Consider the following 11,233-nt stretch of genomic DNA (forward strand, 5'->3'; position numbering starts at 1 on the left):
TTCCCGGCCGCTCGTGGCCGGAAGTGGTGGCGACTCCCGGGGGAAGTTGAGGCCCCGGTGGGGGAAGCGGCGCGCGCCGGCCCAGCCGGCCTGACCGGAAACGGTGGCCTGCCCGCTCCCCTTTCCCCCCTTTTCAAAGGAGCCAGATCCCGTTGCCGCCCCGGGCGCGCTGCGTGCGGCCTTTGATCCGGCCGGTAATTACGGGCCTTCCGGCCGGCGGGAGGCTCATTCATTCGCCCGGGCGCGGGCGGCGGGCAGGAAGCGCGTGCACTGCGGGGAAATGTTAGGCCAAGGTCAGGCACCGCGTGGCCCGCGGGGCAGGGTGAGGCCGGCGGCCGGGCCCGATTGCCGCCCCGAGGCCTCCCGGGCGCCTCACCGCGCCCCTGAGCCCCAGCTCGCGCGGCCCGGCCACAAAGGGGGGCACCCCAGTTCGTGGAAACGGGTGCTCCTGAGGCACAGGCCAGCCGGGGATGGCATGATCAGACGGAAAAGTGAGCCACGGCGAGTGTGGACAGAGACTCTTGTGGGCGCATTGGTTGGCACGAGGACGGGGAGATGAAGCAGGCTCGCTGAGTGCGCGGAAGACCTGGACCGGGTCCATGCGCCTCCTCACCTCCACACTCCTGTCCTCGCCCAGGGGACCAGGGAGGGCACCTCAGCCCCAGTCCAGAGGGGCACTATAGGCAGGGACTGACGGTCTGTGCGCTCAGCGGGGTTCCTGGTGCCTGGCCCTGCTTAGGGATCCAGGGTTGGGATCCAGCTGGGGGTTGGTCTGCCCTTGCTCCCGGGGAAGCCCGGTTACTGTGGCTTATCTCTTCCCTAAGAACATAAGCCTCTTTGGCTCAACGCAGCTGGCATTCAACCCCCGCCTCTGCAGGCAGGCCCTCCGGCCTGAGCCCCAGAACATTCAGATCCGATTCCTTCTTGTATTGTCTCTAGTGTTAGCCCCTTCCTCCTGGAGGTCTTGGAGTCTAAACCCCGCAGGCGGAGCTAGAGAACTGGAAGGATTCGGCCTGGGGTGGCCCTGGGCCCCGGGCTCTGGAGTCAGACGACCGGTTTCAGGTCCCAGCTCCACCTTCATCACCTTTGTGACCTCACAGCGCAAGGAGTTTCTCAGTTTCTACTAGTGAAAAAGAGGGGGTGTACTAATGGCGTTGACTTTGGTAGGCAGGCTCCTGACACTCTCTTTTTGGAGCCAGCGCACAGCTCTCAGAAGTGGGTGTGAAACGGGTGCAGAGGCCTCCGGTGGGCCGGGCGTTCCCGGGCTCCGGCTCTTCCAGCCCCGTGACCTTGGACCTGCCGCTTCCCTTTCCCAGGCTCGGTTCCTCCTCAGGCCCCTGTGACCCAGAGCACAGCCCACCATCCCTGGGTGAGCCTCGTCCAGCCCTGCCCGGTGCTGGGCCTGGGACACAGTGGTACTGGGGCGGTGCTCCGCTGGGGGTGGGCCGGACGGTGCAGTCCTGGAGAGGCTCGGATGCCCTCGGCGGGAGCTGGGGGTTGCCAGGCTAGCCAGGAGCTGGAGGAGGCCCGGGGGAGACGTCTCGAGTCTCATGGGACAGAGGAGCTGCCCAAGAGAACCCGGGGACCTGAGTGGGGGCTGGGTCCCGGGCCGGTGGCGGCGGTCTTGGTCTTGACCTGAGTCTCTGCCCAGCTGCCCTGGGTCTCGGGTGGTCCCTTCTGGGCACTCCTGGGCTCAGACGCCCCCAGCCCCGACCCTAGACATGTGTCCTACAGCGCCCCCAGCTGGCCGAGGCTATGCCTGGGACCCCGCTGTGGCCCTGGCCTCCTCGTGGAGGCAGACTGCAGCCAGGGGCCTGGCTCATACCCCGGATCCCCCGGCTGGGAGTGGTCACCCCCCTGGGGGGTGGGCTGAGCCCCCAGCACCGGTGCAGGGTAGGCGGGAGTCTGGAGCCTGGCCTTTACCAGAGCTGCTGCCTCCACTGGCTTCTTTTGGCCAGGCTTGGGGTCTGGGGAGACAGAGGCTGTTTTGGAGGTCTCTGGGGTGTCCGTCGGTTTGGGGACTTGGGGACCCCCATGGGTTGGGGCTGGTGACTGGCTCGGGGACTCGGAGCTGGTGCCTGTCTTCAGGTGTGACTCTCTGTCCATGTGTTAGGCCTCCCTGGCCCAGTTGTGGGGGGGGTTGCCCATCTCTCCGGCAGGGCCGGCAGCCCTGTCCTGGGGGCAGTGAGGGCGCCTCTCACTGCTGCGCTGCCCCCCAGATGAGCCAGCTGCTCCTGGGGTCCACCTCAGCGGAGGGTCTCCCTGCTCTGCTTGCCTGACTGTTGGGCCCACAGAACACTCTTTGCCGAATGGGGGGTCCTGTGTGGGCTGCCTCGTCATGAGTGATGCCGGGGACCCACACGTGGCCCAGCCTGGAGGCGCAGGGTCAGGCGGCCAGGACGTCCTGACTCCCTGGGCTGGAGGAGCTTGCCGTCTGCTGGGGTGTGTGTGGACGTGCAGGGTGGAGGAAGTCAGGCAGCGCCTCCCAGGGACGTGGGCTTCGCTGTAATCGAGTAAAGGGGGCCTGTGCCAGCGCTCCTGGCGGAGGGGAGGATGGGCCCTGGAGGCTGGGCCGCGGATGTGTCCCGAGGTGCGGGGAGGTTGGGTCAGCCCCAGATGGGTCTGAACTGGGCTCCAGAGGCCTGTCTACATTCCCTGGGCGCCCGGCTCCTTGTGGAGCGCGGCCGTTCTTCTCGTGATCTGGACACCAAGCCTGTGAAGACGAGGCGCGGGGTGGAGCACCCGCCCCAGGTGGTGTGGCTAGGGGTGAGGCCGACTCCACCCTGGCTGCCCACCCTCCAGCCCAGCGAGGGCAGCCTCCCATCCCCTCGGTGGCCGTGGGGGTCGGAAGGTGCCCACGCTGCGCCCTGTGCCCGGTGTGGTGGTTGGTCTTGTGTGGGGAGAAGGGACGGTTGAGCTAAGGGAAGGGAGGAGTCTGGGAAGGCTTCCTGGGGGAGGCGCTGTGTTCCCTGGGCTCTGGCGGCAGGTCTCCAGGGAGGGGGCGGGCGGGGCCGAGGAGGAAGGAAGTACCCTGCAGACACCAGCCAGGAGAGCCCAGCACCCCCAGAGGGAGCGGAGTCTGGCCCACCGCCTGGTCGAGGGGTGACAACCAGCGATGGCCCACGGGTGCAGCTGTGTTTTTCTGTCTTGAAGAGTATTTTGTTTTAAGGAATCTTCACTTATCCACCAGCATTTAAGGGCAGACATGTAGGAAGCTCTAGGAAGGCTGGTGGTGGCTGGGCATTGGAAAGCAGACCCCTGGAAGGCCAGAAGGTGCCCGGCAGGTGTGACGCGGGGCAGGCCTCCCAGGAGGAAGTGTGTCTGCGGGGCTGACCTGGCAGCCGCTGCCCGGGTCTGGAGTTTGGACCTAGCGCAAGGGCCACCTGTGGGGGTGGTTCAGGCAGGGGGCTGGCGGGACGGAGCTAGCCTTAATAAAACAGACAGCAGCTTCCCTGCGAGGTGGCTGCCGTGCGGACAGGTCACCCTCTTAGAGCTCCCGGTGACCACACGCACAGGGACGTGCCCCCGGGGACCACAGGCCCGCGTCCTGTCTGAGTCTGCCCGTCCTGGCTTCCTGGGCGAGCAGAGTCACCACGGTCTCTCCCCTCCAAGACCAGCGCTTCCTCTTCCTGCTCCTCCAGCTGCCACGGGCCACACGCGCACCCATCACCGGTGACGGCCATTTGGGCTGTCTCCACGCGCGGCTCTTGTGACTGCTGCTTCCGCAGACGCGCGTGTAAGCTGTCGTGCAGATGTGTTCTCACTCCTCTTGGGCTCGTGGCTGGAAGGCCCCGGCGCGCCTGCGCTGGGGTCTGTCTGTGGTTTTGACACCACGCCAAGCATCTATCTCTTCGGGCGCTCGCCAGCTCCTTGCATGTCGTTTTGGAGAAGTGTCTCTTCCATCCTCCGCCTCTTTTCAGTCGACTGATGTGTTTGAACCTAGTGCCTGGAAAAGATGAACCGGTCCGTGGTATGGGGAGTGGATTTGGAGAGGGCTTGCAGGGTGCAGGCCCCAGGGGTGGGAGTTGGGAGAAGGCGGTGAGGGTGGGTGCAGGCCCTCCCGGGGTGGAGGCCGAGACGTAGCCACTGGGCCTTGGTGGCCTCAAGGCTGGGGCGGGGGCTGGGGAAGAATGGCTGGGGAGGAGCCGGGGGTCCCACCTACAGCCTGACGGCAGCCCAGGAACAGAGAGGCCGGGGGGAGAAGCGAGGAGATGGCCGGGGCAGCTGTCTCCGGCAGCGGGAGCCCTGGGCAGGCTCTGGAGCAGGGCTGGCCGGGGAAGGCGGCGAGATTGGCAGCGGAAGAAAGAGCCGGCGGGTAATTGGTGGGCAGGCATCCAGTGCAGGTGGGTGGGTCTAATAACAATAATAATAATAATTTGTCTCGCGGGCCCTGCCGGCTCCCAGGCTAATTGGATCGCTGCAGGCCCCCGCGGGGGTGGGCCTTTGTCTCTGTGGAGTGGGTGGGGGTCAGAGCGGGGCAGCCAGCCCTGACAGGTGTGCTGAGCCGTGGAGCGTCTGGGGGGGCCGGGAGGGCAGGACCCACCACCTTCAGCCTCCAGAGTCTTCAGGTTGCACAGTTGGGCTGGCGCAGGAGTCGCCCCACCTCCCCCAGGGAGCTGCTGGGTCAGGGGCTGCCCTAGCCCCCAGCTCTGGGTGCGAGGGCTGCAGCTTCCTTCTCCCCCCAGGTCCCGGGGTAGGACCCCAAGGCCCCGGGGCTCGGGGCAACACGAGCCCGAGCGGCTGCAGTGGAGGACCGCATGAGTGGCCAGGGGTGACTCTCCAGTGCACGCTCTCGGCCCTTCACAGGGATCCAGGGGGTCTCCCAGGGCGCGCTCCGGCTCCTCCCCACCACCACCCTGGGCTCCTGGGGTCCCTGCTGTGCGAGGCCGCGGTGGGGGCACAGGGCCCGGCCACTGAGCCAGAGCGGCCCCCGCAGCCCCCACGAGAGGCCCAGCAGGTGGATGCCAGGGTGTTCACCCCGTGGCTGGCTTTAAGTCTCCCTTCGCCGGGGGGGTGGGGTCACCGCCCTCTGCTCAGGGCCAAAGCCAGAATGCAGAGCGGACTGTCCCGCCCCGGCGCCCTGCGCCAGGTGGCAGAGCCCGTGGCCCCTAGAAGCCAGCCAGAGAAGCCGCCACTTGGGGCTTCCTGCCAGGTTCCGAGTTCCGGCGGACCGCCCCCACCCCCTCTGCTGCGGGCTCCTCCTTGGGGTCCTCCAGGCATTTCCTAGGGCACCCGTGTGGCTGGCACTTCCCTGAATCGTGGCGGGCCTCCGGGTCGCAGACTCTGTGACCTGCCGCTGGTCGGCCTCGCTGAGGGTCTGTGTGGACACCTCGATCCCACTTAGACCCAGTGAAAAGCACCCTTCATTGGACAGTAGCTGTCCGCTCTGCTCCAGTCTGTCGACCGAGGGGCCTTCCCCTGCCCTCCTCTGCCCTCCTGGGGCTTCCAGCTGGACTTACTGAGGCGATCAGCAGGAGAGATGGATTCTGTGAAGCACCAGCTCGGGCAAACCGAGTGATGGGGTCAGAGCGCCAGCGGGGGGTCTGTGTGCTGGGGGTAACCTGGGGACCCTGGGCTCCGGCGGCGGGGGTCAAAGGAAGGTCATGTGGGCAGGTCCCCCGCCCTCTGGGGTATCGTTTCCTCCTGGTGCAGGACCCTCTATCATGGGGGACTTGCCTCATCCTCTCAGGGAGTCGTGGGTTCACAGTGAGCTCCTTGCACCAGGAGCTGGGTGTGGGTGAGGGTCCTGCAGTTCGAGGCCCGCCCCTCTCCCCGCCCGCCGTGGGAATCAGGTGGTGTCTCCCTCACTCCCTGTCTGAGCTGCCCCGTCTGGGCGTGTGGGGACCTCTGGCCTTGAGGCAAGCTGCCTACCACCTCCCTGTCCTGCGTCCCCTCCCCTGGAGCCTATGGACGCCCTGGGGAGGATGGAGGGCCCCCACCTTCTCAGTGCAGGAAGCGGCCAGGGGTGGACACCTTCCCAGGGAAGGCCCTGCTTGCTTGACTTGGACGTGGTGGCAGATAGGCATGGATCGGAAGGCTCGCCAGGCGGCCCCTCCTGCCCCGGCTGCTCCTGTTTCTCTTTCACGCGTTTCTGACTTGGATGGTGCTTGAGTCAGGGCCTGCACACACATCTCAGTCTGTTTACGGGTTCACTGGGACATAAGCCACCCTTGTGAAAGGGACAGTCCACTGGGTGTTACTCACAGACTTCGGCACCCACCGCCGCCGTCTCGTCCCAGAACATTTCATCACTCAGAGAAACCCCGTGCCCACACGTGGGTGTTCCTCCCACCCCCAGCCTGGCAGCCCAGCCTCAGCCTGACCTTCCATGGCCTGCTCCACTCGCCTCGCTGCCTCTGCGCGGCGCAGCTGTAAAGGTGGCCTCGGAGCAGGATTCTGGGGCCACGTGGGCTGAGCCCCTGTGGTCAGCCTGCCAGGCTGTTCTTATGGCGGCCCTCCTGGTTGGCACGCCCGACCACCCTGTGCCTGGACTGTGGGGTGGTACCTGCTCGGCTCCGGCCGTCTGTCCTGTGGGGTCTGGGGCCGAGGGGCCGGGATGGGGGCCTGGGGGCCCGTGTATCGGCGTTTGGCGGGCTGCCTTCCGGACCTGGAGCCTCCACGCTGCTCGGGCCGTTCATGGGCATCGCCCACCGTCAGCGGCGCCTGCTGTGTCTAGCGCTGTCGTGGGCCCAGGGGTCTCGGGGTGGCGTGTCCCGGGGCCACCAGCTTCCTGGGAGCCCCATGGCCCCACGCCCCCGCCCCTCCACTCAGGGCAGCCGTCCTGGGAAGGCGGCTGGGGCCCCCAGCTCCGGCTGAGCACAACCCGAGTCTGTCTTGTGGCCGCCCAGCTGGGGGGTGGAGGGTGCCGCTGGGCTCCCGCGTGCGCTCTGGCGTCCTGTGAGCCCTCTCCTTCTCTCCCTCCAACAGGGCCCGGACATGGAGCTGCGGGAAGAGGCCTGGTCTCCGGGGCCGCTGGACTCCGAGGACCAGCAGATGGCCAGTCACGAGAACCCAGGTGAGGGGCCCTGGGCTTCTCCCGGCTGACCTCGCGCCCTGCCCGCCCCCTGGCGGCTCGGGGTCCCACCCCGCCTCCTGGGCCTGGTGGGGTCTCCGCAGCCCCCCAGCTGGGAGCCTTTGGGGGCTGCCGCGGGTGGGGGCTCCTCAGCCCAGGGAGGGCCCCGGGGGCTGGGGGCCAGGAGGATGTAGGGCGTCCAGGTGGGCCTGGGTCCTCCTGGGTTTTCATCTTCATTTAAGACATGGGCAACCTGCCTTATTTAATAAAGCGTTACCTGGCTTGAGTAACCTCCTCTGTGAGCCCCCGGGGATGAGACTTCGCGTGCTGAGACCCGGCCACAGCCTCCCCAGCCCCCGCCCTTGGTGGGAGCCGTGGCCCCGTCTCCCCGGGCCTCTGGGCTTCCGTGCAGGGCGCCTGTGAAATAAAGCATGACGTGCTCCGTGCTGCTGTTGATGCGTCTTCGTGCGTCCTGGCCGGCGACTGGGACCTCTCACTGTGAGGGCTCCCGGCCTGGGCCCAGACCCTGCCCTACAGGGAGGCCCCAGCCCCTCCTTCGCCGTGGCGCCCCGCCTCCCTGTCTTTTACTGCTTTAAAGTAAGATTAACTGGAGAGTCGGTTTCCTTCTGGAAACTTCCAGCCCGACAGTGTGGTGGCCGCTGGTCCCGCTGCCTGGCCCCAGCAGTGAACCACACTGGGCGGTCCTACACTGCCTGTGCCCCTTTCCTGGAGGATTTCAAAGAACATGCCCGGGTGTTGCAGCGGTTCACCCATAAATTCTCCGGGAGCAGCAAACGCTCGTCTCGGCTGATGGCCTCAGCATTGCCCCTGCCTGTCCTCTGCCGCCAGCAGTCTCCGGAGGGCGGTTTACCTCAGAGCCTGGAGTTCTGCCCGTCCACACTGTTCACTCACGTGCTCTGCTGGGCAGACCTTGATGGGCAGGTGGGCTCTCACCTGTGCCTGCCCAGCGGCCTGCTCGGGCCCCTGACCCCCTGCTGCTCTGCTCCCCCTGTGGGCTCCCCCATAGACCCCTCCCGTGAGGGGCAGTGCGGGACCCCTGCCGCGAGACCCCGGGTGCCGTCTGGTGCGATGGGGAGGGCTGAGGGGCCCCGGGGGCAAGGCTGTGAGCCTGGGGCATGGGACGGCAGGGCCACCAGGAGCCAGGGTTGGCGCTGGGCTGGACTGTCTGCAGGCCGCAGCCAGGTCTGTGCTGACTGCCTCCTGGGCATGCTGACCCCTGCCCCAGGCCTGCAGACCCCTGGGGGGAGCCGGCAGGGTTGCGGTGTGAGAGCTGGCCAGGTCTTCCACGTGGGCGCTCAGAGAGAGGTCCTCTGAACACGATCGCAGGTGAAGAGACGGTCTGACTGAGGCGGGGAGGAGTCTTCAGCTGGTGGGTTGGAGATCACCCTCCAGGGCCAGGGTCCTGGCCTTGCACGGTCAGGCCTGCCTCTCCTATCTCAGTGCCACTAGCATCACCCTGCAGAGTCCCCTAAAATGCTCTGCCTGAGCTGGGGCAACAGCAGACCCCGCGTGAAAAGACAGCAACCTCACCCGGGCAAGACCCACATGCCCTTGCAGAGCCCCAAGCACAGCAGGATGGGGCTGGGCCCGCCCGCGTGTTGTTAGGGGCGGGGAGCTGGCCGCCAGGCTGCCCTCGGGGGTCACTGCGGGCAGCAGCTGCAGCGGGTGCTCCATGGAGGGCAGCGGCGGGGTGCACAGGCCGCCTGGGCCCGCGGCTTCCCGACCGTGTCCAGGGAAAGACCCGCCAGGGAGGCCCCAGGCAGGGCAGGGCCTGCACGGGGGGCTTCAGGGTCCAGTGGGACCCCCAGTGGGGACCGCAGTGGTGAGGGGAAGGTACTGACCAAATGGGGTGGCAGCAGAGCGGGGGTCCCTGGGAGAGCAGGTCACACACACGGCAGAGGACCCCCGAGGAGCTGCAAACTGTCCAGAATGTAGCCGCCTGCGAATTTAGGAAGCGGACGTCCAGAGATGGGCAGACAGGGAACTGAAGTTCCATCCTGCTGACCCCACCCCGCAGGAGGTACTAGGATAAGGGAAAGGGGCCGAGGAGGGTGTCCTCAGATGGGGAGGCATCAGAGGTGCACTCCCAGACAGGTGGGACTGCGCGGAGGGGCTTGGAAGAACAAGACCAGGACCACGCGGCCCGGGGGCAGAGCTGAGCAGAGAGCCAGAGATACAGACAAAGCCGTTTCAGACGAAGATGGGGCAGGTCAAGACCAAGTCAAAGGAGTGCATCATTCCCTGAGGAAACCTGCAGGTGAAACGGAGGGACGGTGTGAAAGCAGAAAGAAAGATGACGGCAGGGTGTGAAAAAAGAAAGGCACTGAAGTTAAAGCCCCAAGAAGACAAAACCCTGTATAAGGAAGAGAACGGTGAAGCCTACACATGTAGAACACATTCCTGAAATGGAAAAGTTGGGTGTCAAAGGAGCAAGTCGAAAATCTGAGAACATCGGCTCGGATGGATGGGCTTTGACTCAAGTCGCTGGGCTCGAAGAAGCAGGTCCCCCCGGGTACCTGGGGAAAGAGCAAACGGCCCCGGGCAGAGGAGATGGCATCACGTTCTGCCGGTAAGCGGCGCCTTCTGCCAGGGCAGAGTGGAGGGGTCCTGTTTCTGATGGTCGGGGGAAGGAAAGGGAGGCGGCGAGTCACATCATATGCCTGCAGGAAAACCGAGCTGCACGTTTGAAGGGCGCAGGTGAACTCCTTGCCCGCAGAGACAAGCAGGCTGCCTCCACGTGGGCCCTTCCTGGGGATCTGCGGGCCAGGGAGTGGGGCCAGGCTGGCTATGAGGTGGGTGCCTGAGTCCTGAGGAACCATGCTTGGCCGTGCCGGTGTGTCAGCAGCCTGGCAGAGATGGCGTCTCCGGGTTCTCTCCTCGCCTTGTGAGGACCAGGGGTGCGGGCGTCTAAGGAAGACCGCAGAGAAGCCTGGCCTGAATCTGTATGGAAAGTATCAGTTAGAACTTAAAGGAATTTTACCTTTAAAAAAAAAGGCAGTGATCACTTCCATATTTGGAGCTTGAAATTGTTTCCCGCTCAGAGAAACCAGAGCGCCCTTGTAGAAATGGCCGGCTGCAGGTCTGGGGAAGGAAGTGTGGGTGAGCCCGTGGTGGCAGAGATGCTGTCAAAGGCCCCCCGAGTCCCATCCAGAGGACTCGGGGCCCCCTCAAGGCTCCCAAGCGCGGCAGCTGGCAGGCTGACAGGCGGGGGGTGCAGCCCACCAGATGTGTGTAAATCCGTGGACTCAGCACAGTGAGGAAAGGGAAGGTTACTTGGTCATGCTGGAAGACAGCGGAAGACCGGGCAGAGGAGGGAAAATGAGGATCATCCCGCCGTAAACCCGTGAAATTGACCGCTGAGTCCCAACCAGCGGGCAAGGGAGCCTCTCTAAAAACTACTCCACCTACTGAACAATGCCGAGCTGACCACAATCAATGCAGGACAAATGCCCTGTCACGACGGGGGCGGGGCCCCTCTGAGCCCGCTGCGTGTAGGGGCCGCGCCGTGCATCCCTCTGATTCCGCAGATGTCCGAGTTCCTGCGTGTCAGTGGCCCTTGATGTCACAGAAACGATACGCCATCATACGAGAGACGATAATCCATGCCTTTGGTGAGAGGACGGGATTGCACCTTCAGAATGACCGACCACAGGGCCGGCAGGGCTGGGCCTCCAGCTGCAGCCCACGAGGAGGAACTGGCAGCCCGCGAGGGTCCAGAGGGCCACAGGCTCCGCGAAAAGATTGTCGGGAAAAGCGAGAGACAGGGGAAGCTGTGTATTACGCAGGACCTAAAAGACTTAGCTGAAGTCAAAAGTGAAGGGACCGAACTGTTGTCTGGGGACGCGCACTTGGGTGACGGCGTGCAGGAACGCGAGGGGGCGGCTCCTGCACTGCTCTCTGGGCTTGGGGGGGTGGTGCGTGGGGCCGGGCACGGAGGGGCTCTGGTAGGGAGGGCGGACCGGGGGCAGCCGCTGACCTGGACGGGGTGCAGAGTCGGACTCGGGGATGCACGAGAGCTTGGGGCCCTGCACCCACTGCAGGACACCAGGGGTCCGCTGGTTGAGGGGCAGGCCCGTCTCCTGGAGTAAGTAGACACTCCTCCACTGGGCCGTTCAACACCTGCTCGAAAAGTAGTGCCTGCGGTGAAGGCGGTGCAGCGCCGCCCCTGGCTCAGCCCCTCTCTCAGTCCAGCCCTGCGGC

At 65.6% G+C, this 11,233-nt stretch overlaps 1 protein-coding gene across 4 annotated transcripts in view; it reads left to right on the plus strand.

Moving 5' to 3' along the window:
- Window positions 1-8: 8 nt before the first annotated feature.
- Window positions 9-11,233, plus strand: part of ZNF787 (zinc finger protein 787) — a 15,137-nt gene continuing 3,912 nt past the window's right edge. Inside the window, exons 1-3 of one of the 4 annotated variants that reach the window (XR_005723123.1) lie at window positions 9-194; window positions 6,928-7,015; window positions 7,284-7,459. Coding sequence is in view for 2 of the 4 variants with exons in the window: in XM_040251809.1 (XP_040107743.1) it covers window positions 6,937-7,015 (79 nt within the window). In the remaining 2 variants the exon portion in view is untranslated. Of the gene's footprint in view, window positions 195-389; window positions 1,370-3,079; window positions 3,964-6,927; window positions 7,016-7,283; window positions 7,460-11,233 lie in introns of those variants that run through there. The other 3 variants (XR_005723124.1, XM_040251809.1, XM_040251808.1) reach the window with 3 other exon arrangements.

This window comes from Oryx dammah, unplaced genomic scaffold, assembly GCF_014754425.2.
Source record: "Oryx dammah isolate SB20612 unplaced genomic scaffold, SCBI_Odam_1.1 HiC_scaffold_13, whole genome shotgun sequence".
NCBI classification, from domain to species: Eukaryota; Metazoa; Chordata; class Mammalia; order Artiodactyla; family Bovidae; genus Oryx; species Oryx dammah.